Source organism: Stegostoma tigrinum, chromosome 31 (genome assembly GCF_030684315.1).
Source record: "Stegostoma tigrinum isolate sSteTig4 chromosome 31, sSteTig4.hap1, whole genome shotgun sequence".
Lineage (NCBI taxonomy): Eukaryota > Metazoa > Chordata > Chondrichthyes > Orectolobiformes > Stegostomatidae > Stegostoma > Stegostoma tigrinum.
In genome coordinates this window covers 19,975,979-19,998,486 of record NC_081384.1, presented here as the reverse complement: position 1 = coordinate 19,998,486, position 22,508 = coordinate 19,975,979, and the positions used below count along the sequence as shown (strand labels likewise).

At 39.4% G+C, this 22,508-nt stretch overlaps 1 protein-coding gene across 16 annotated transcripts in view; it reads left to right on the top strand.

The window, feature by feature from the left end:
* Positions 1–22,508, top strand: part of hdac5 (histone deacetylase 5) — a 316,103-nt gene that overhangs the window by 178,543 nt on the left and 115,052 nt on the right. For 13 of the 16 annotated variants that reach the window (XM_059638855.1, XM_059638854.1, XM_059638860.1 and 10 more), the window contains 4 exons: positions 5,048–5,292; positions 8,337–8,481; positions 9,857–9,977; positions 16,319–16,440. In XM_059638855.1, coding sequence (XP_059494838.1) covers positions 5,048–5,292; positions 8,337–8,481; positions 9,857–9,977; positions 16,319–16,440 — 633 coding nt within the window. Of the gene's footprint in view, positions 1–5,047; positions 5,293–8,336; positions 8,482–8,547; positions 8,627–9,856; positions 9,978–16,318; positions 16,441–22,508 lie in introns of those variants that run through there. The other 3 variants (XM_059638849.1, XM_059638850.1, XM_059638862.1) reach the window with 3 other exon arrangements.

Genomic DNA, 22,508 nt, shown 5'->3' with positions numbered 1-22,508 from the left:
AGTTTTGCTGACTTGGTCCGATCCTGTCACCACTTTCCAAATGCTCAATTACTGCATCCTTAATAATTGATTCCAGTACTTGCCTCACCAATGTCAGGCTAACCGGCCTATAATTGTCCATTTTCTCTCCCTCCTTTTTTTAAAACTATGGGGTCACCTTAACTACCCTCCGTTGGAACTCTTCTATAATAGGGTGTATAGAATGCTGGGAAATGATCACCAATGTGTCCACTATTTCTAGGGCCACTTCCTTAAGCATTCTGGGATGCAGAGTGTCAGGCTCTGGGGACATTATCAGGTTTTAATTCCATTAATTTCCCCAGTACCATTTCCTAACTAGTAAGGATTTCCTTTAGTTCCTCCTCTATGCTTGACCTTCTGTACCCTAGCATTTCCAAATGGTTATTTGTGCCCTCTTTAGTGATGATAGATCCAAAGCATTTGTCCAACTGGTCTGCCGTCTCAATAAAAACGGAAAGAACTGCGGATGCTGTAAATCAGGAGCAAAAAAGTTGCTGGAAAATCCTGCCAGGTCTGGTAGCATCAGTGAAGGAATAGAGAGTTAACATTTTGGGCTTAGTGATCCTTCTTCACTGGACCCAAAATGTTAACTTTTTTTTGCCTCCACAGAAGCTGCCAGACCTGCTGAGTTTTTCCAGCAACTTTGTTTTTGTTCTTGGCCTGCCATCTCTTTGTCATTCATCATAAATTTACCTGATTCTAATTGTAAAGAACCTATATTTGTCTTCACGTATCTATGGAATCTTTTGCAGCCGGTTCTTATGCTTTCTGCAAGCTTACACTCTCATTTTGTTTTACCCTTCCAAATTAAACCCTTTGTTCTCCTCTGCGGAATTTAAAATTTCTCCCAGTCCTCTGATTTCCTGCTTTTTCTGACCAATTTATATGCCTCCTCTTTACCGCTATCCCTGAATTCTCTTGTTCACCATGGTTGAGCCATCTTCCCTGTTTTATTCATACGCCAGACAAGACCATAAGACATAGGAGTGGAAGTAAGGCCATTCGGCCCATCAAGCCCACTCCACCATTTAAATCATGGCTGATGGGCATTTCACCTCCACTTCCCTGCACTCTCCCCGTAGCCCTTGATTCCTTGTGAGATCAAGAATTTGTCGATCTCTGCCTTGAAGACATCTAACGTCCTGGCCTCCACTGCACAAAGTGGCAAAGAATTCCACAAGCCCACCACTCTCTGGCTCCTGTGGATTCTAGAATTTTACCAACAACCGAGGTTAGGCAGATCGGCCTATAATTTTCCATCTTTTGCCTTGATCCATTCTTAAACAAGGGGGTTACAATGGCAATTTTCCAATCATCTGGGACTTTCCCTGACTCCAGTGACTTTTGAAAGATCACAACCAAACTCTCTGCTATTTCCTCAGCCACCTCCCTCAGAACTCTAGGATGTAGCCTGCGTCGGGGCCAGAAGATTTATCAATTTTTAGACCTTTTTAGCTTTTCTAGCACAAGGATGCACAATTTTTGAAGTTCATTCTTGTGTTCTTTAAATGTCTGCCATTGCTTATCCACCATCAACCCCTTAAGTATCCTTCGCTAGCTTATCATAGCCAGTGCATGTCTCATATAAGCAAAGTAAGATTTCTTTAAGTTCAAGTCAATTTAGTCACAGATTTAGCTGTGCCACTCTCCATCTTAATGAAGAATTCTACCATATTACGGCCAGCCTTCCCCAAAGGATCTCACACTGTAAGGTTGCAGACTAATCCTCTCTTATTACATAATGCCCAGTTTAGGGTGGCCTGCTATCTCGTTGCTTCCTTAACATATTGGTTGAGGAAACCATCCCTCAAACAATCCAGGAAACCCCCCTCCATTGCATTGCTACCAGTTTGATTAGTCCAATCAATATGCAGATTGAAGTCACCCATAATAACTGCAGCAACCTTACTGCATGCATCCCTAGTTTCCTGTGTGATGCCATCCCCAATCTAATGTTTTGTGGTCTGCTCACAACTCCCATGAACACTTTATTCCCCTTTGGTGGCCCGCAGCTCCACCCAGGCATATTCCACATTATCCAAGCTATTGTCCATCCTTACAATTATATTAATCTTCTCCTTAACCAGTAACGTCACCTATTTCCCTTCCCCTTCCTTTCCGTCTATCTTTCCCGAAAATTGAATACCCCTGAATGTTGAGTTTCCATTCTTAGTTATCCTGGAGCCAAGTCTTCATGATCCTAATTACGTCATAGTTATTAATAACTGTCTGCGCAGTTAATTTGTCCACCCTAGTGCAAATGCTCCTTGCATTGAGACAGAGTGCCCTTCCAGCTTGTTGTTTTGACATTTATTGCCCTTTTGAAATAATGAAGTGATATGGCCCTTTTATTTTTGATTTTTGTCTACGGCTTTTTCTACTTTCCACTTGCAGTTTTCCCCTTCCTGCCTTTTGTTCTTATCCCCACTTTACTTCTCTCTGACTGCCTGCATTGCCATCCCTCTGCTACATTAGTTTAAACCCTCCCCAATAGCAATAGCAAATACTCCCTCCAGGCCATTGGTTTCGGTCCTGCTTAGGTACAAATTGTCCCATTTATACTACCCTACTTCCCCCAGATGTCAGATTTACCTGTGTCGCTCTCCATTTTAATGAAGAATTCCACCATATTATGGTCAGTCTTCCCCAAAACCAGTTCCAGTGTCCTAAGAATTTGTATCCCTCCCTCTTGCACTATCCCTCAAGCCACATGTTCATTTTAGCTATCCTGTCATTCCTACACCAGCTAGCAGATGGCACTGGTAGCAATCCCAAGATTACTACCTTTGAAGTCCGACTTCTTAATTTAATTTCTAACTCCCTAAATTCAGTTTGTAGGACGTCATCCAATTTTTTTTAACTTCTATCACTGGTGCCCATATACACCACAACAGCTGGCTTTTCACCCTTCCCCCTCCAGTTGCTCTGAGACATCCTTGACCCCTTGCACCAGGGAGGCACCATACCTGACTCATGTTTGCGGCCACAGAGACACTTACAGTTGAAACCTCTATCACTATAGTTCTGTTGCTCTTTCCTGCCCTTCTGTCCAGTGGAGCCAGCCACATTGCCATGAGTCCAGCTGCTGGTGCTTTCCCCTAGTGAACCATCTCCCCCAGCAGCATCCAAAATGGTATATCTGTTTTGGAGGGAGATAACCACAGGAAACTCCTGCACTGCCTTCCTTGTTCTGGTGGTCATCCATTCCCTATGTTCCTCTGTAATTTTTATCTGCAGTGTGACCAACTTACTGAACCTATCCACGATTCCCTTGCAGATGTTCCAAAGTGAATCTAGCCACAGCTACAGTGATGTCAAGCAGTGAGACAGCAGCTGCAGCTAGCCATACTTCCGACGCGTGAAAGAGTCATGGACATCAGAAGGGTTCTTAAATTCCCACATGACACAGGAGGAGATGACCCGGGCCCAGGATCCCCTGTCATGATTTAAATTTAACTTAAGGGAGGGATAACAACAGCAGCAAAGCCAAGAAGAAAGAACTACTCACCAGTCACTACTCACCCACTTAACTGCTGGCTGTGGTATCATGGTTCAATTTCTTTCTACTTCTCCTTTTGCCCTTGTGCCTTCAGCAGTGGCAGTGCTCGCTTCTCCTCCAACTGCCTTACCTCATAGTTGATCGCCCTACTTACTGAAGCCCAGTATTCAACAAAGCCTACACTCAAACCTCTGGTAGGGTCAACCCCAAAGCAGCCCTTCTCAAAATGACCACTCCATTATAGTTTGTCTCCCTTTTGTTTGCTCTTGGATGTTCCCTGGTGACTGAGCGAACTCGACCCAGAATCCTTCTCAGCAGTGCCATCTGTTGGATGCTCTTGCACCATTTGCTGACTTAGAACGTAGAAACATTCAATTTGGTCTGTTATGTTTTGGTGTCAGTAATGCTCTGTCTGAACTATTTCCCATCTTATTTCCATCTCACCCAGTTAATATTTCCTTCCAATCCTTTTTCTTTCCTGTACTTAACTAGCTTCCACTTGAATGCATCTAAGCTGTTTGTCTTAGCTACTCCATGTGAAAGAGTTTTACATATTTTCACTGGTCTGCGTAAAGTGGTTTGACCCAAATTATTTGAGCTATTAGTGACTATTTTATATTTACTCCTAATAGTTGTGGATTAAATCACAAGTGGATTCATCTTCTTTATTTGCCCTATTCAGTCCCACCTTAATTTTGTAGAGCTGTATTAAGCAATGACACTGCCTTGTCTTTCTGACAGAAAGAACTTATATATGATCCATCTCACTAGAATCTCTCTCTTGTGGTATCATTCTAGTTTTCTGTTGCACTTTTTATGATCTTTTTGTAATCCAGACAACAGAACTGTGCACCTTTCCTGATTGGTGTACAAGTTTGATTTATTTTAATACAAGTTTGACCAAAGCAGTGGAAAAAGCTCCAGCTTTTCTTTGAATAATGTGGAATCTTTCATCTGAGAGATCAGAGATTTCTCAGTTTTATTCCTCAATTTTATTAAAAATTCCTCAATTTTCCCTCTGTACCTTACCTATGATAAATGCTGTTTCTTCAGAGAATGTGCTTTTTAACCTATACCAAGTAGTGTTTTCTTAACCATTACAAATAAAGCTATTTTCTCCAACAAATGTGAATGCTCACAGGAGATTGATTAATACTATATTAAAGGGTTTGTGCCTAGCATGCAATTTCCTAGAGATTACATTCTCATCATTGCATTTTGATTGTCTTGATACTTTTGTCCAGAACTCTCCGAGCAGATGTTGCAATCTAAACATGATATTTCATTCACATGTTCCCGTGATGCATTTGTACCACTTGATTAGTCAGTCCAGTGAGGCAGATTTCTTTAGCCTCAGTCTCTAACAATAAGTGGATTTTATTTTTAAGTAGTCACCATTGATATTTGGCTTTAAAGTCTTTATTCAATTAAGCTATATGTGGAGTATTTTTAAAAGAGGCTGTCTGTGAGGCTTTCTGTGGTAAAAATGTGCTTTGTTTCCTTAAGCATGTTATGTTTTTCATACAGCTGTTGAAGTTAAATCCTCCCTGCCAGTGACTATGCAGAATGCTAGTCCAGTTGACCTGCGGACAGACCCCAGAATCTCAATCCCAACTGTGGACCCCCTTCTTCGTGAGCAGCAGCTACAACATGAACTGCTGATGCTGAAACAGCAGCAACAAATCCAGAAACAGCTATTATTTGCTGAGTTCCAGAAACAGCATGAACACCTGACAAGGCAGCATGAGGTTCAGATTCAGGAACACCTAAAGGTACTCCCCATGATCTCAGTTTAGTTTGTGCTGTATTCTGAAATTCACATCTCACAACACTTGATGTTAAACTGCAGATTTATCTGTAACACTGAATATTATGTATTACAATTGGATGTTATACACAGGATTAACATATAAAGCACAGACAGAGCAACTCTATTATATTCCTGTTCTCATTTGTGACTCGTCTAACGTATGAAATTATTTGGACTCAGACGGGTCTGGCATTAGCACAAACTGGTAAATGAATGCTTATTGATAAACTATTTACCTAATTAATGCCTTTGCCTTTATCTTGCTTATTCTTGGAATAATTTATTTCATAATTTCTCATCTCGCTACTTATGCCAAATTACTATTTTTTCTCATTATTGGCTGTTCAAAATCACATTCTAAAATTTCTTGAATTTAGTTTGCTTCACAAATTTAAGTCTATAATTCACAGTAACAGAAAAAGTTAATTCTGCATTAAAATTATTATTGCATTCTTAAATGTGTAAAACCTTTGAAAACCTTAAATGTGTGAAACCTTTGAAGAGCAGTTGTGCATGCTGGAATGGATAGAGATAGAGGAAGCTGATGTGCTGAAAATTTTGTCAAACATTAAGATTGACAAGTTGCCAGGCCCGGACCAGATTTGTCCTCGGCTGCTTTGGGAAGCGAGAAATGCAATTGCTTCGCCACTTGCGAAGATCTTTGCATCCTCGCTCTCCACTGGAGTCGTACCTGAGGACTGGAGAGAGGCAAATGTAATTCCTCTCTTCAAGAAAGGAAATAGGGAAATCCCCGGCAATTATAGACCAGTAAGTCTCACGTCTGTCGTCTGCCGTCTGCAAGGTGTTAGAAAGGATTCTGAGGGATAAGATTTATGACCATCTGGAAGAGCATGGCTTGATCAAATACAGTCAACACGGCTTTGTGAGGGGTAGGTCATGCCTTACAAACCTTATCGAGTTTTTTGAGGATGTGACTAGAAAAGTTGATGAGGGTCGAGCTGTGGATGTGGTGTATATGGACTTCAGTAAGGCATTTGATAAGGTTCCCCATGGTAGGCTCATTCAGAAGGTCAGGAGGAATGGGATACAGGGGAACTTAGCTGCTTGGATACAGAATTGGCTGGCCAACAGAAGACAGCGAGTGGTAGTAGAAGGAAAATATTCTGCCTGGAAGTCAGTGGTGAGTGGTGTTCCACAGGGCTCTGTCCTTGGGCCTCTACTGTTTGTAATTTTTATTAATGACTTGGATGAGGGGATTGAAGGATGGGTCAGCAAGTTTGCAGACGACACAAAGGTCGGAGGTGTCGTTGACAGTGTAGAGGGCTGTTGCAGGCTGCAGCGGGACATTGACAGGATGCAGAGATGGGCTGAGAGGTGGCAGATGGAGTTCAACCTGGATAAATGCGAGGTGATGCATTTTGGAAGGTCGAATTTGAAAGCTGAGTACAGGATTAAGGATAGGATTCTTGGCAGCGTGGAGGAACAGAGGGATCTTGGTGTGCAGATACATAGATCCCTTAAAATGGCCACCCAAGTGGACAGGGTTGTTAAGAAAGCATATGGTGTTTTTGCTTTCATTAACAGGGGGATTGAGTTTAAGAGTCATGAGATCTTGTTGCAGCTCTATAAAACTTTGGTTAGACCGCACTTCGAATACTGCGTCCAGTTCTGGGCGCCCTATTATAGGAAAGATGTGGATGCTTTGGAGAGGGTTCAGAGGAGGTTTACCAGGATGCTGCCTGGACTGGAGGGCTTATCTTATGAAGAGAGGTTGACTGAGCTCGGTCTCTTTTCATTGGAGAAAAGGAGGAGGAGAGAGGACCTAATTGAGGTATACAAGATAATGAGAGGCATAGATAGAGTTGATAGCCAGACACTATTTCCCAGGGCAGAAATGGCGAGCGCGAGGGGTCATAGTTTTAAGCTGGTTGGTGGAAAGTATAGAGGGGATGTCAGAGGCAGGTTCTTTACGCAGAGAGTTGTGAGAGCATGGAATGCGTTGCCAGCAGCAGTTGTGGAAGCAAGGTCATTGGGGTCATTTAAGAGACTGCTGGACATGTATATGGTCACAGAAATTTGAGGGTGCATACATGAGGATCAATGGTCGGCACAACATTGTGGGCTGAAGGGCCTGTTCTGTGCTGTACTGTTCTATGTTCTATGTTCTATGTTCTAAATGTACTTGATTATATTGAATAGTAAGACAAGCTACAATTTACAAAAGAACAATTTTGATCATGCAACACCTTCCTCCCACACTATTGGGAATGATTAAATTTATTTTATGGTAGCCAATTTTTAATTGCTTTTTTTAAAATAGCACAAACATAATTTACCCTCTCTATTTTTGACGCAGTTGCCTGTACCATTCCAAACTTGAGTAACCTCAATATAATTTTAAAAAGCACATTCTTGCAGGTTTAAGGTGTTAGAAATCCAAAATTCATTGTTTTAATTGTAATGCTTTGATCTCCATATTAAGTAACTGAAAAGCCTATTCTGGAGGTAGAAGAAAAGGGCATTTTCTTTGTTCTTCTCTTACTGAAATGTTGGCAAATTGAGTGGCTAATGTTTTAACTGGGCATAAATCTATGTGAAAACTTTTGCGTTTAGACTATTGTCAGTTTAAACTCTTGAATTCAGTTCTTCTAAAAGTAGTTAATGAGATGTAGATTTGTTTGAAATCTACCTTGATGTAGCCAGACAACATAATGTGAGCAGTGGCAGAACGTTCAGTCTACATTGTTGGTTTTGCCAAGAGGTTCATATTTAATGTTTTAGCATCTAACCTGGTTAGCAAAGCTTGTTATTTTAGATCGTCCACAACACAGCTATTTCTTGGCAGCAACTGTGTTTTTGAGCACACTATTTCAGCATTTGAATTAATGTACAATTCCATGTGAACGAATTTTAAGAGTCGGTAATGCAAATCCCTGGGTTTTCAACACTTAAACAAAATAGATTAATAATATTAATAATAACCAATAAATTCAGAAAGTAGCATGTGCTTCCTGTTTACCTGGCCTGCTATGTCATTTGTGCAAGCAACAACAGGAGATCCTAGCAGTGAAGCGTCAGCAAGAATTGGAACAACAACGCAAGCTTGAACAGCAGCGACATGAAGAATTGGAAAAACAGAGATTGGAACAGCAATTGCTTATGCTTCGAAACAAAGAGAAAGGCAAGGAAAGTAAGGAAGCTATATGTGAATGTGAGCTTTTGCTAAATCAAAAGCTGCCCCCTCTACTTGAGCTCTTGCAGTTCTAAGAGGATGGGGTGGAAAATCTCTGAAAAGGACCTATCTGATGTGCCAAGACAGTTTACTTCTGCGACAGGTATTTCATTTACACTAACGTGATGGTCTGGGAAACGCAGCTGATTTGAAGCTAATCAAACCCTAGTGTATTTCACAATGTACCACAGCAAAAAGGGAATGCTGTATTATCTCAGAGAACAAACCTCAAAATTCACCCAAATATGTAATGAATTTAAACGTAAATATATATTGCAATGACATTTTGTCTGCTTTACCAAAATTTTGATTTCTTTTTCCTTCCTTTCTTTAGTTCCTTAATGCGATATTTTGAGCTCATGGGAGCGAGGCAAAAACATTTATTTTAGTCAATATCCCTCTTAATTTGCAGAATTCGTAGCATTGCTCTGAGATCATTCACACTAATTTATCCTTTGCTCTCAGTTGCTCCACATTACGTCCTGATGATAATAAAATTGTTCTGAGAAAGATGACCCTGAAGTTTTCGGTACCCGGTCAGCTGCGTTGTAGTCTCACCATAGTATGTAGAACTCTTCATGGACCCCATTAAAATTCAGGCAATGCAAAAAAAGATATTGGACATTAGATAAGCAATCACAAAGGAGGAAACCAAGCTTTGGTTATGTAAAGGACTGTTTCTTAAATAAAATAGTCCAATAATGCATCATTACACCAATGTTGAGTAATTGTATTCATAAAGTGCTAACATCAGTCTAAATAGCCCTTGTAAATGTGTGACTTTTTCATTATGGAATTGAGTGGAATAAATTGTTCTTGGTTAAATAACCGTATATCTAAACTTAATAAACCCTATATTCGTGATTTACAAAAAACGTATTCCAAGTAATTGCTGCATTAATTAAATAATATTTTATTGAGAACAGAATGATTTAATTTCTTCTTTGCAGCCACTTCATAATAATAAACTGCTTTAAAAAAAATTCTTTTAGATCCTGATATAGAATAATGCATTTTTAAAATGACATTCTTAACTGTCCTGTATTTAATGACAAAAATCCTCAATAATTTTTAGTGGTAACGTGAACAGTTTATGAACATTAATATTAAACCATTAAACAAATTAATGCAGATCTCAATTTCAGCCATGTGTCCTATTTACTATAGGAAGGAGCAGATCCGTTAAAATATGTTTTAGTTAAATTTCTTCATTATTTATGAGTAAACAGGCACTATTCAATCTGCTAAAACATTTCAATTGAATATTATTGCAATACCACCATGTATTTTTGTGACATCTTAGTTCTCATTTGTGCTTCCTTCTGCTCTTCAGGTGCAATAGCTAGTACAGAGGTCAAATTAAAACTTCAGGAGTTCCTGCTAAGTAAAACTGCTTCAAAGGATTCTGTGACCAGTGGACTGAACCATTCCCTCCCTCAGCAACCCAAAAGCTGGTACTATATGTGCACATTTATATTGTAGGTTATACCTGCTCTACATGTTGTAATTTTATCTTTTATGCTTTCACACTGTTTTTACTCTGAATTTAAAGATAAAATCTTGAGAAAGAATAGAATTGTTCTTTAATTTGACAATATATTTTTAATTGTGACGCACCCCGGAAGTAATGTGTTTGTGGAATAGTTCAACAAATGTCTTAGTAAGGAAATTGCATCAATAGTCTAGAGCAGGTGTTCCTTCTGAGTAAACTTTTCTGACAAAAATTGAAGTAACAAGTAATAAATTGACATGTGATTACAAGATCGATGCAGATAGGAAAGGCCATTCCATCCATCGTAGTTTACATGTCTAAATGAGACTATAATCCGTTATTATCTAACTGTTGAATGATTCCACGGTTCTTGCCTCCACTGTTCTACTAGGTGGTCCATTCAGTTGTCATTATTTGTTCCATTAAGAATTTCAGATATAAATTTGTCCCATTGTCCTGTTCTGCTTAATTTGAAGTAGCAGACCAAACTTCTCTTGAACAAAAGAAAGCAGTTCCTGGCAAAACTCAGCAGGTCCGGCAACATCTGTGGGAAGAGAACAGGATTAACATTTTGAGTCCAGTGATGAAGTCACCAGACTCAAAACATTAACGTTGCTCTCTTCCCACCATTGCTGTCAGACTTGCTGAGTTTCATCAGCTATTTCTGTTTTTGTTACAGACCTCCTGCATTCTCAGTTCTTTGTTGTCTGTCAATTTTTTTGTTACTAGTTGTTTTCTGTATTGCTGCTCATTTATCTCATTTCATAATTGAAGCGCTGGAGTTTGTACCCTATCTATCAGTTGATTTACCTTTATAATGTAGAAGCATATTTTTATATTCCATGATCTTTATATATTAAGAAAATTAATTTTATGGAAGCATTTATAGCGTCAGTACTTCAGTCTGAACATATATGTTGCACATCCCTGTTCATCCGGTTTCTGTCAAAATAAAATTTCTTCTCACCTGTTTTTCTCTTGCCAGTCCTTTTTGGCCCCCAACAGTTCCACATGCAGTCTCTCATTTCACCAAATGAGTATTCATTGGTCTGTTTTGCTTCTGAATGTCTGGCGCCTGTTTTATGCAAGAACTTCAACTACAATTATAGTTATCTTATTGCTCACTTAATTGACAATTGAACTGGGTATCTTTCTGGTCTCTAATCCTCAGAAACTCACTGTATAGTTTGAGGAACTGTTTGGGAGAGCACAGTCTATTTGTAAGAGTCGAGAGCTTTGAACAGTGTTGATTATATATTTAAAATAAGGATTTAATTTTGAGTTCATTTGGATGTAAAAGGCTAAGTGTAATGTTTTTTCTGTCTCCCCATAGCTATGGAGCATGCTCATGTAATGAACCACATGCTGAAGAAGATTCCCATTCTTGGTGTTCAGCAGTAATGATTTCTGAGAAAGTGTAGTGAAGCATCTGAAATGTATTTCACAGTCCCTTTTACGATCGCCTAAGCGCTGCTCAAAATACAATGACCTGATCTGCAATAACGCTTGTTTCTTTCAATATTATGTATGATCAACTTGTGTTATACATGAATCTGCCAAAAAAATGACCTTGCAGCAGAAGTTGCTCGAATCAAAAAGTTCAACCTTCAGTTGTTGGCATTTGTATGACCTACTTTTCTGTAGACATAATGTCACCCAGTTGTTTAAGTCACAGTTTAAAAAGTCAGAACACAGTAAATTTCTGCAAATTACGGTGCATCCATGAAGTAGAAATTTCACTTAGATCATCCTTTCTTTCCTTTTGTCGTATCAATTGGAACTTAACAGAAACTTGTATATTTCAGCTTGTCAAGAAAACATCCAAAAGACACAGTAGGTTCAGCATTGTTTGTTCTGTCTGTTCAGATCACTGATCATCAAAATCAGTGGAATATTAGAACACAAAGCCAGATTTGTCAGAAGAAGTTGCAATAAAACTATATTGTGGTCTGATCAGACTGATTCTTTCATACGTCACTACATTTAGTACTCTGTCCGATTCTAGTCTCTGAGACACAGAAGTGTTGGAGGCAGTCCATGGACAAAATATAGCTGCGTTCAGAGATCTGATGCTAAACTAGATATTGTATTTGATCCTAGGATGAGTTTTCAATCTCACATTAATGCCAATGATGAGACTGCTGATTCCTAACTTGAGAACATCACTCAACTTGCATTGACTTGGTTTATTTACTGCTAAGCTCTCATCCATGTCCTTGATGCCTTGAGACTTGACTATTTAACTCTTGCAGTCTTCTTTCCAATTCTGCTGTCCATAGACATGTGATTACTCAAACCACTGCTACTTGCACAAAATCCTGCTCGCTCATCATGCCGTGACAACTGACATTGATCATGGTTTAACAAAAACTCAATTTTAAATTTGTAATGCTTAATTTAAATTCCTTCTGTGGCCTCCCAATCTCTGAAATCTTCTTCAAGCGCATTATTCTTCAAAGTGTTTGCCCTCAGCAAATTCTACACTGTTATCTGGTCATTGGCTTTAAATATCCTCATCATGGGTGACTACACCTTCAAGTGCTGCAAGAAGTTGGTCACGACCCACATCAACTGTAGTCTACCAGCTTGCCTAGATCCCCCTACAATTTGCACACTGATGTAACAGGTCCACAGCGGATGCTATTTCACTAGGCCTGCACTCATCCCTGTAACATCTGGACAAAAAGGACACTTACGTCACACTCCAACTCATCAACTACAGATCCACCTTCAACACCATTATCCCCTCCAGAATGATCTCAAAACTCTGAGACCTTGATCTCACCTCTGCCCTCTACAACTGGATCCTCAGCATTCTGTCCCACGGACTGCGATCAGTGAAGATAACACTCAACACTAGAGCTCCCCAAGGATGCATCCTCTGCGTCCTGCTGTACTCCCTGTACAGCCACGACTGTTGCCAAATTCCAAACAAAAGCCATTTTACAAGTTTGCTGATGACTCTACTGTGGTACAATGGATGGCTAACAGTGATGAGTCAGAATACAGAAAGGAAATAGAGAGCTTGGTGACGTGATGCAATGAGAACAACATCTTCCTTAATGTTGGCAAAACTAAAGAACTGTTCATTGACTTCAGAAAGAAAGGATTAGAACGTGCCGCTATCTACATCAACAAATCTGAGGTTGAGAGGATGCAAAGCGTCACGTTCCTATGAGTGATAATTGACAACCTTTTCTGAACTTCCCACATAAATGCAACAGTCAAGAAGGCACAACAGTACCTCTTTTTTCTCAGGCAGCTCAGGAAATTCAGTATGTCCATAAGGACCCTCACCAACTTCTACTGATGCACCGTTGAAAGCATATTGTCTGGGTACATAACAGCCTGGTATGGCAACTGCTCTGCTTAGGACAATAAGAAACTAGAGAAGATTGTGTGCACAGCCCAGACCATCACAGAAGCCATTCACATAGCTTGTTGCCATGGAAAGGCTGCCAGTAACATCAAAGATGCATCGCACCCCAGTAATACTCTCTTACAACCTCTTCCATCATGCAGAAGATACAGAAGCTTGAATACATGCAACAACAGGTTCGGGAACAGCTTCTTCTTGGCTGTTATTAGATTGATGAATGGACTAAACTTCAAATAATGATGATCTTGCCTTGCACACACCTTGTGCAGTGTAACCTGTATAGGTCTGAGTGAGTTTTTTCTCCCATGATCTGTCCTTGCTTACTGTGATCTGCCTGTACAGCCTGTAAACAAATCTTATCATTATTTTAGGTAAACGCAACAATAAGTAAATCAAACCAAATTTTCAGATACCTTTCTTTAATTTAGTTCTTGCAGTCCAACATCACTGGCAAACCCAGCCCTAATTAGCTGGAAAAGGTGGTGGTGTGCGCCCACCCCCCTCCCTAAACCACTACAGTCAATCTCGTATAGGTGCACTACAGTGCTGTTAGGAAGGAAACATCATATTTCTGACTAGACAACAGTGGAGAAATTCTCCGACTGTTGTGTGCCTTAGAGAGGAATTTGGTGGTAGTTCCACAAGTTTGCTGCTCTTGTCCTTCTCGGTAGCAGAGGGCATTGGTTTGAAATGTACTGCCAAAGGAAACTTCACATATTGCTACACTGCATCTTGTACGTGGTTTACATAGATGCTATAATGAGCCAGCAGCAGAGGGAGTTAATGTTTGGGTTGGTGGATGGTGTAAGGATCAAGGGTTAATGTTTGGGTTGGTGGATGGTGTAAGGATCAAGATGGCTGTTGTCCTGGATAGCTGTGAGCTTGTTTTAGCTGCAGTCATCCATACATGTGGAGAGCATTCCATTATGCTCCAGACTTGTGCCTTGGAAATGATGGACAGGCTTTGAAGAGTCACAAAATCATTCACTTGCCGCAGAACTCACAGTTTCTGACCTGTTCTAGTAGCCACAACATTTATCTGATAATCCCAGTTAAATTCATGGTCAGTTGATTGGCTCTGCAGCATGAGTTTTCAGTAGTATTGCCAAAATAGTCTTGTGCAACATGATCTTTTGCTGTATCCACTGCTTTCAGCAAGTTCTTGATATCATGGAGTGAATCAAATTGGGTGACGACTGGCATTTGTGAAACAAGGACCCTCAGGAAAGAGGCCAAAATGGAACATCAATTCAGCAGTTTTTGCTGAAGATGATTTCAAATGCTTCAGCTTTGTCTTGGACGCTGATGTTCTGGACTTCCCCATCATTTGAACATGAGGATATTTCTGGAGCCCTTGCTTTGGTTAGTTATTTCATCATCTACTACCGTTCACAACAGGATGTGGCAGAACTGCAAAGCTTTGAGCTGATCTATTGCTTGTATGCTCACTTGAATCTGTCTCTTATCTGGTACTCACTGTCCAAAATGCATAAAGTCTTGTAATCTAACTTAACAGGTTTGAACCTTATTTTTCAGAATGTCTGATACTCCTGGTGTGGCCTTTATTTCTCATTGAACCCGGATTGAATTCATGTTTTGCTGATATTAGTAGAGTGAAGCATATGCCATATCATGTCAGTTTATGGGTCCAGTGTTGTTGAGGACTTCTTACCTTCCTAACTGTAAACCACTGGGTGTATCCTACCAGATTGATTTGGGTATAGCGGTGGTGGAGTTTGAGACGTTAGTTTGTAAGTCATAATTTGGTGAGTATTATTAGGCTGCTGCTTGACTAGTATATGGAAGATCTCTTCCAATTTAGACACCTGCCTCAGATGTTAATAAGGAGGACTTTGTGGAGTTGACTGGGCAGAGTATGCTGTAGTTGTTTCTGGTGTTGCCAGGACTTAGTTGGTATTACTTCTTTTTGACTTTGCTGTTATGATTTGCTACAACTGATAGCTCAGCTATTTCAGAAAGCAATTAATAGCCGCACAGCTGTTGACCTTGAGTCATACGTAGGGCAAACCAAGTAAGAATGATACATTCACTTCCGTAAAGGACACAAGTGAACCAGAGGGATTTTTAAGACAACTGATAACTTGTGTATGTCATTACTGACAATAGCTTTTCATTCTAGGTTAATTAATTAATTAATTAGAAATTTTATCAGCAGCCACAGTGGGATTTGTATTTGTGTCTCCAGAGCATTTCGTGGGCCTCTTTGTTTCTGCTACAATAGCAATGTCGCGATAACACTGTCCTTCAGGCTGTAAGCTCTAGGGTCCCCTCTTTTCCATTTTTTAAGCTGTTACCTAAAAATCTACCTATTTGGCCAGGTTTGCCATCAGTCCACGTATTGGTCTGTGTGGTTCAATTTCAAATTTGTATGAAAATGCTGTTGTGAAGTGTCTTGAATACTTGCACTTACTGTCAGAGATGGTATTTGCATCTTGAGGAAGAAAGAGACATTTTTGATGGCAAATTTCTAAGAAGTGAAAAGTATAATGAGTAGTCAACAGCAAAATATATGTCAAAATTTAGGCTTAAAGGTCGCAAGTACAAACTAGTAAATGCAAATTTCAGACTGTTACCAAGATGTTCTTCATGCAGTGATTAATGAACACATTCAACATACTTTAAGTTACGACGGTGAAGACAAAAACCTGGAATCATTTTGCAGCTGTGTGAATGCCGCCCTGAATTTAGGAAAATTCTGAATGGATAAACTAAGATGGATTAAATGACCATCCCAACCTGGAATCATATTGTGAGTTTAGCCCGATTTAAATTAATTGGGTTGAATTTCCTTTGTGGAGTAAGTTCACTGAAATATACTAACCATTTATCAATATTTATATACACTTTAAGTGTGCCATTGTAGATACAGCTGTGTTGATATACTTTTCCCTTGATTGTTCTAGGGGAGCCCACCATGCATCACTGGATCAGGGCTCCCCACCCCAGAGTACAACTCCTCCCACCTACAAAGTCCCACTGCTGGGATCATATGATGGAAAAGATGATTTTCCACTCCGAAAAACTGGTGAGTATTCAACATTTAATGAGATTTATTTTTAAACCACTTGTAACAGCTGAAAACTAAGTGCCCAGCTTAAAATGGAGCAATGGGGAATAATGTAATAGTATGATGTTAAAACGCATGTCAAGTCTGAGTCAGCTAAAAGGCATAAATATGTTTTTTCAATTCATTTTTGAATTCTGTTATTCAATGTCTATACCTAGATAAGGGCAATTAAATTTTTTGATGCGTTTACACCAATTTAAGGTTTTCCCCACATGTATGCAGATACTAAGGCTCTCCAAATATTTAGGGAAGATATATTTGATAATTAGCAGTATTTAAGACATAGGAACCCAAACAAAGGACTCATATTTGAAAGTGCAAATTGCCAGTATTGTCAAGTAAAAACATTAACATGATAATTTTGTTATTGCATCTGTAACGTAAGAAATTTGATTATTTTTTAAATTAGCACTATATCATATAAATACTGTTTTGACTATTCTAAGAGATTGTTGTGTCTTGTCCTGTTACTTGTAACTCAATATCCTGCATTCTGCCACACATAGGAATCCGAGGGTAGATATTAAACTGGGAATCTGATCATTTTACATTCTAGAAAATTGAATTTATTCTATCCTGGTTTAATTTTTGGGTATAAACTTAAACAAAAACTGTTGAGTTTGGGTTAATATTCATTGGTAATAAAGGTTGCAATGCATTCAAATTCTTTATTGCACTGAGCAATATACACTGCCAACAGAATTTGTGAACTATTGCAAAAGAAATGGGAAATTTTCCTGTTTACATTAAATAAATTGGAAGGCAAAATGTTAATTACACTAATGTCAGAAATATTGGTACTTTAATAATTAACTATGTAAATCAACAGAAGCTGTATCATGTCCCACCCCTATACACAACTAATTATTTAGTTAATATTTAATATAACAATGTGTCCTCAGCCATTACACTGTAACCAACTGTTTTGTTCTTCACATTGATTCATTTGGTATTCCACCTCCCATCTTCGAATGATATATGTTGAAACTGCATTTAACAACTAAACAATTGTCTGCTTTTGACATGTGATCAGAACTGTCCTGGTCCAAAAATCTTGGAATTAACCTGTCAGGACCAGTCGCAAAAAAGAACGATTATTTTCTTAGAGTCTGATCAATTTTAATATCTCACAAACTTAATTGAGGTTTTTGAGGACATAACAAAAAAGATTGATGAGGGCAAAGCCATGGATGTTGTCTACATGGACTTTAGTGAAGCCTTTGACAAGGTTCCGCGTGGTAGACTGATAAAGTTAGATCACAAGGAATTCAGAGAAAGCTGACCAACTGGCTACAAAACTGGCTTGACAGTAGGAGACGAAGGGTGGTGATTGAGGGTTGTTTTTCAGACTGGAAGCCTGTGACTAGTGGTCATCTTCTGGGATCGGTGCTGGGTCTGCTTTTCATCGTGATTTATATGAATGATTTGGATGAGAATTTAGGAGGCATGTTTAGTAAGTTTGCAGATCCCGCCAAAATTGTTAGCACAGTGGACACTGAAGAAGGTTATGTCAGATTACAAAGGGATCTTGATCAGTTGGGCCAGTGCGCTGAGCATTAGCCGATGGGAGTTTAATTTGGATGAGGGCATTGCTGGCCAGGCAGCATTTATTGTCCATCCCTAATTGCCCAGAGGGCAGTTAAGAGTCAGTCACACCGCTGTAGATCTGGAGTCACATGTAGTCCAGACTAGGTACGGATGGTTTGCTTCCCAAAAGGACCCCAGATGGGTTTTTCCAATAAGCAACAATGGATTGATGATCATCATTAGATTCTTGATTCCAGATATTTATTGAATTCAAATTCTACTATCCATCATGGCAGGATTCGATCCTGGGTCCACAGAATGTTATCTAGGTCTCTGAATTAACAGTCCAGTGATGCCACTAAGCCATTGCTTCCCCAGGGTTTATACAGTTAATGGTAGAGCCCTGGATTGTGTTGTCAGTTAGAGGGACCTAGGGTTTCAGGTATATGATTCCTGGAAAGTTGTATCGCAGGTAGAGAGGGTGGTTAAGAAGGTGTTTAGCGTACTTACCTTCATTGCTCAGGCAGTTGAGTACAGCAATTGATGAGGCCACTTTTGCAGTACTGTGTTCAGTTCTGGTCACCCTGCTGTAAAATTAATAAATTGGAGATGGTTCAGAAGTGATTTACCAGAATGTTGCTGGAATTGGAGGGGCTTGTTGGGCTGGGACTACTTTTACTGGAACGTGGGAAGTTGAGGGGGTGACCTTTTTGTAGAGGTTTATAAAATCATGAAGAGCATAGCTAAGGTGAATGGCAGAGGTTTTTTCTTCTGGGTCAGGAAGTTTAGAACTTGAGGGCATATTTTGAAGGTCAGGAAAAGACTTTAGAAGGGATCTGAGGGATCACTTTTCATAACAAAGAGTGGATTGTATGTGGAATGAACTTCCAGAGGAAGTCGTGGATGCAGGTACAGTTACAGCATTTAGAAGACATTTGGAAAGTTACATGAATAGGAAAGGTTTAGAGAGATGTGGGCCAAAAGCGGGCCAGTGAGACTTGCCTTAGTTTTGCGGAAACGTCATCAGCATGGGCAAGTTGGACTAAAGTGCCTGTTTCCATGTTGTATGATTCTTTGACACTGAATTACTGGTGCAGACATTTTAGTGATTAAGCAGTAATAGTTAGTAGAAGAAACATTGGGCCCAGTTTTAATTTCATTATCTGACTGCTGTTATATTGATGTGCAGAGTATTTTGTTAATGAAGATGAGATGGAAAATTCTTTCAGTCGTATCATTAAGAAACTAGTTATACTGGTGAGATCAGACAGGTTTGTTTTTCATCTATGTGCTACATACTGGCCTGACTGTTTTAGAGATGGGACAACAGTGGCAAGTGTAGTTTTGACCACTCCTGCTTTGACTAATAGCATTGAGAGTCTGATGTTTAGTGTAAGACTGGAGCTGCATGCAAACCAGACGAGTTTGGATTTTTGTCCTTCCCTAAAATATGTGACTTATATTTATTGCGTTTTCTTAGTATACTAGCAGTTTCTACAGTAATTTTTCTGATGCAAGTTCATAAATTGCTCGGTATGCCTGCCACTGTAAGGTTAGAACCTACAACAATGGATTGATAGCTCAATAGTATAATCATTAAACCAGCATAGAACATACAGATTGAGGAGAAAAAAATGGCTATCAAGTCCAACCAGTACGTAGATTTAATAGCCGAAAGAGAAGTTCTACGTGAACAGTCTGATTCTCAAGAATGATCAAGAGAAGTTCCAGAATACTTCTGTTTCTTCACATTTCTAAGGTGCAACCTTGTTGACATCCTCCCAAATTCTGCATTGACTGAAGAACCATCATGGTTCATAAAATGCTGAATCAGTCTCGTCTTTATTTGTTTGAATCTGGGACCTCATGCATTATAACATGCTAGGATTTTTAAAGTTGAGGCAAGTGTGGAGATGGAGTGGATTTGTTTTCTCAGAATTCTGCTGAATACTCAAAGACTGCAGAAGTGATTGCCAATAGATAGAAGATAACTGACACATGTCGTTCATTCCTGACTACCTTTGAGAAGGTAGTAATGAGTTGTTTTTCTGAACTATGACAGACCATGCGGTTAAGGTAATCCCACAGTGATATTCAGGAGGAAGTTCCAAAATTTTAACTCATCAGTGATGAAGGCACACCAATATATTTCCAATTCAGCACGCTATAGATAGTCGGAGGTGGTAACATTTCCACATGCCTCCTGTTGCCTTTCCAGATAGTATAGGTTATGGGAGGTGTTGCCAAAGAAACCTTGGTGAGTTAGTACAGTGCATCTCATAAATAATAAGCACTACAGACATGGTATGTTCATTGTGGAGCAAGTAAGTGTTCAAGGTGATGGATGGACTGTTATTATTGGCTCGTTTCTACTGTATGATGTTGAGCTGTTTGAATGTTGGGATTACACTTATCCTAGCAAATGGAAAGTCTCTTCTACGCTTCTGATTTATGCCTTGCAGCTTATCAGCTCTAGTCTGAATTTTTTCCAAGGTCTTGCTACATGTGGCACAAACTGGTTCCTCATGAAGCCTGGAGCTGAGTTGTCCTGATGGAACTCACCTGAGTGGCATTAACCAGGTTGTTGATGAGGAGGTGCTGCTTAAGGACACAGTTAGTGATATCATTCATCTTTTTACTGACAATTGAGAACAGGTTGCTGGGACCGAAGTGACTGAATAAAATTGGTCCCACTTTTTGTTGGCAGAAAGTAAGTTGCACTTTGGGGAGAAGCCAGTGTTGTAGCTTTACAAAAACAAGTTGCCTACAGGCTCAGTTTGAGGCCCAAGACATCAACACTATCTTGGGCGTTATTGAGACCCATAGCTTTTTCTGTATCCTGTGAGGCTATTTCTTGTGTTGATGATTGGCACTCTGTCATTCATTGATCTCAGGTTGAAGTTGAGGTGGAAACAACCAATACTTCCGGCTGTTTGTGCATGTCGTTATTATGTGGTGAACTTGTAATTCTGAACGTGCAATTCAAGTGAAAAGAAGGAAGACAAGAAAAAATATTCACTGAAGCTACAAGAAACAAGTCCATCAAAACTCCTAGAAATCATCTTGAAAGCAGCATTTAGAAGTTCATATGTGCACTTCCAATATTAGTATGTACATACAGAAAATGATTAACAAGGCAAACGTAATGTTGGGATTTATTATAAGGAGACCAGCGTATGAAACTAGAGAAATTTCCCTGCAATTGTTCAGGGCCTTGGTGACACCATCTCTGGAATACTATACACAGTTTTGAACTCCTTATTTGAAAAGGGATGTAATTGCATTAGTGGTAGTTCAGAGACGGTTCACTTGATTCATTCCAGGGATGAAAGCTGATCTTATGAAAATTTGAACAGGTTGGCACATACCCTTTAGATTTTAGAACAATGCAAGGTGACCTCATTGACACAGGTGAGATCCAGAGAGACATGATATGGTGGATACCAGGAGAAAGTTTCCTCTTGGGGGGTATCTAGAATTAGGGAATGCAGTTTCAGAATAAGAGGCTTTATTTTTAAGCTGAAGCTTATTTTATTTTCCTCAGAGTTTAGTTTTTATTTTGTTTTTCTCAAAGGAGTAGAGGGCAGATTTTGATTTGATAATGTCTCACCCAGCCTTGAATATTGATTGACAAAAGAGTTGAAGTTTGTGGGGCTGTCTTGGTGGAGAGGAAAAGACAGGAAGATGGAGTTAAGAGCATAAGAAGATTAGCCTTGAGTTGAAAGAATGACAAGCGCCTAGTGACCTGTTCCTGCTCTTAAGTCTTATGTTCCTTTTTTTAAAATTATTCAGGAATAATGCATGGTACACAGACAAAAAGATAATTGAACAGGGATTTCAAAACAGGAAATATAATTCATTCTAATTGTTAATGTTTGTTTGTACAAAATCCTAAACAGTTGTGGTAAAGTAGGAATTTATATGGCCCATTGTGTCCATTCTGATTGGGAAAGAGCTAATCAGTACGATCTTGCATTCCACAGCTCAGTTCTGTAAACTTGTAGGTTAGAGCACATAAAGTACATATGCAGGTACTTTTTGTCTACAATTTGTTGAGCATTTATTTTCTCACAATTAGAACTTGCAGTTTTTGTTTATTCTTGTATGGGATGTGGACTTTGTTCATGAGGCCGGCATTTGTTGCCCATTCCTGAATTGCCCTTGAACTGATTAGCTGTCTCGGCCATTTCAGAGGACAGTTAAGAGTCAACCCCATTGCTGTGAGTTTGGAATCACATATATGCCAGACCAGGTGAGGATGATAGATTTCCTACCCTCGGACATGTGAACCAAATGGATAATTTGTGAACATGTGTAGGGTATAAGTGGTACAATTATTTAGTCTACACTGTTGAATTCTGTATTTCCATTATACACAAAATTCATTATCACTTGTTAGTTGTCCTTATCCATTTAATTTAGAGTTGAAAAATGAATATTTTCTTTTTATTGAATCAAGCCCGCAAATGAGTCCAGTTTTGAAATAATGTTGGCTACAC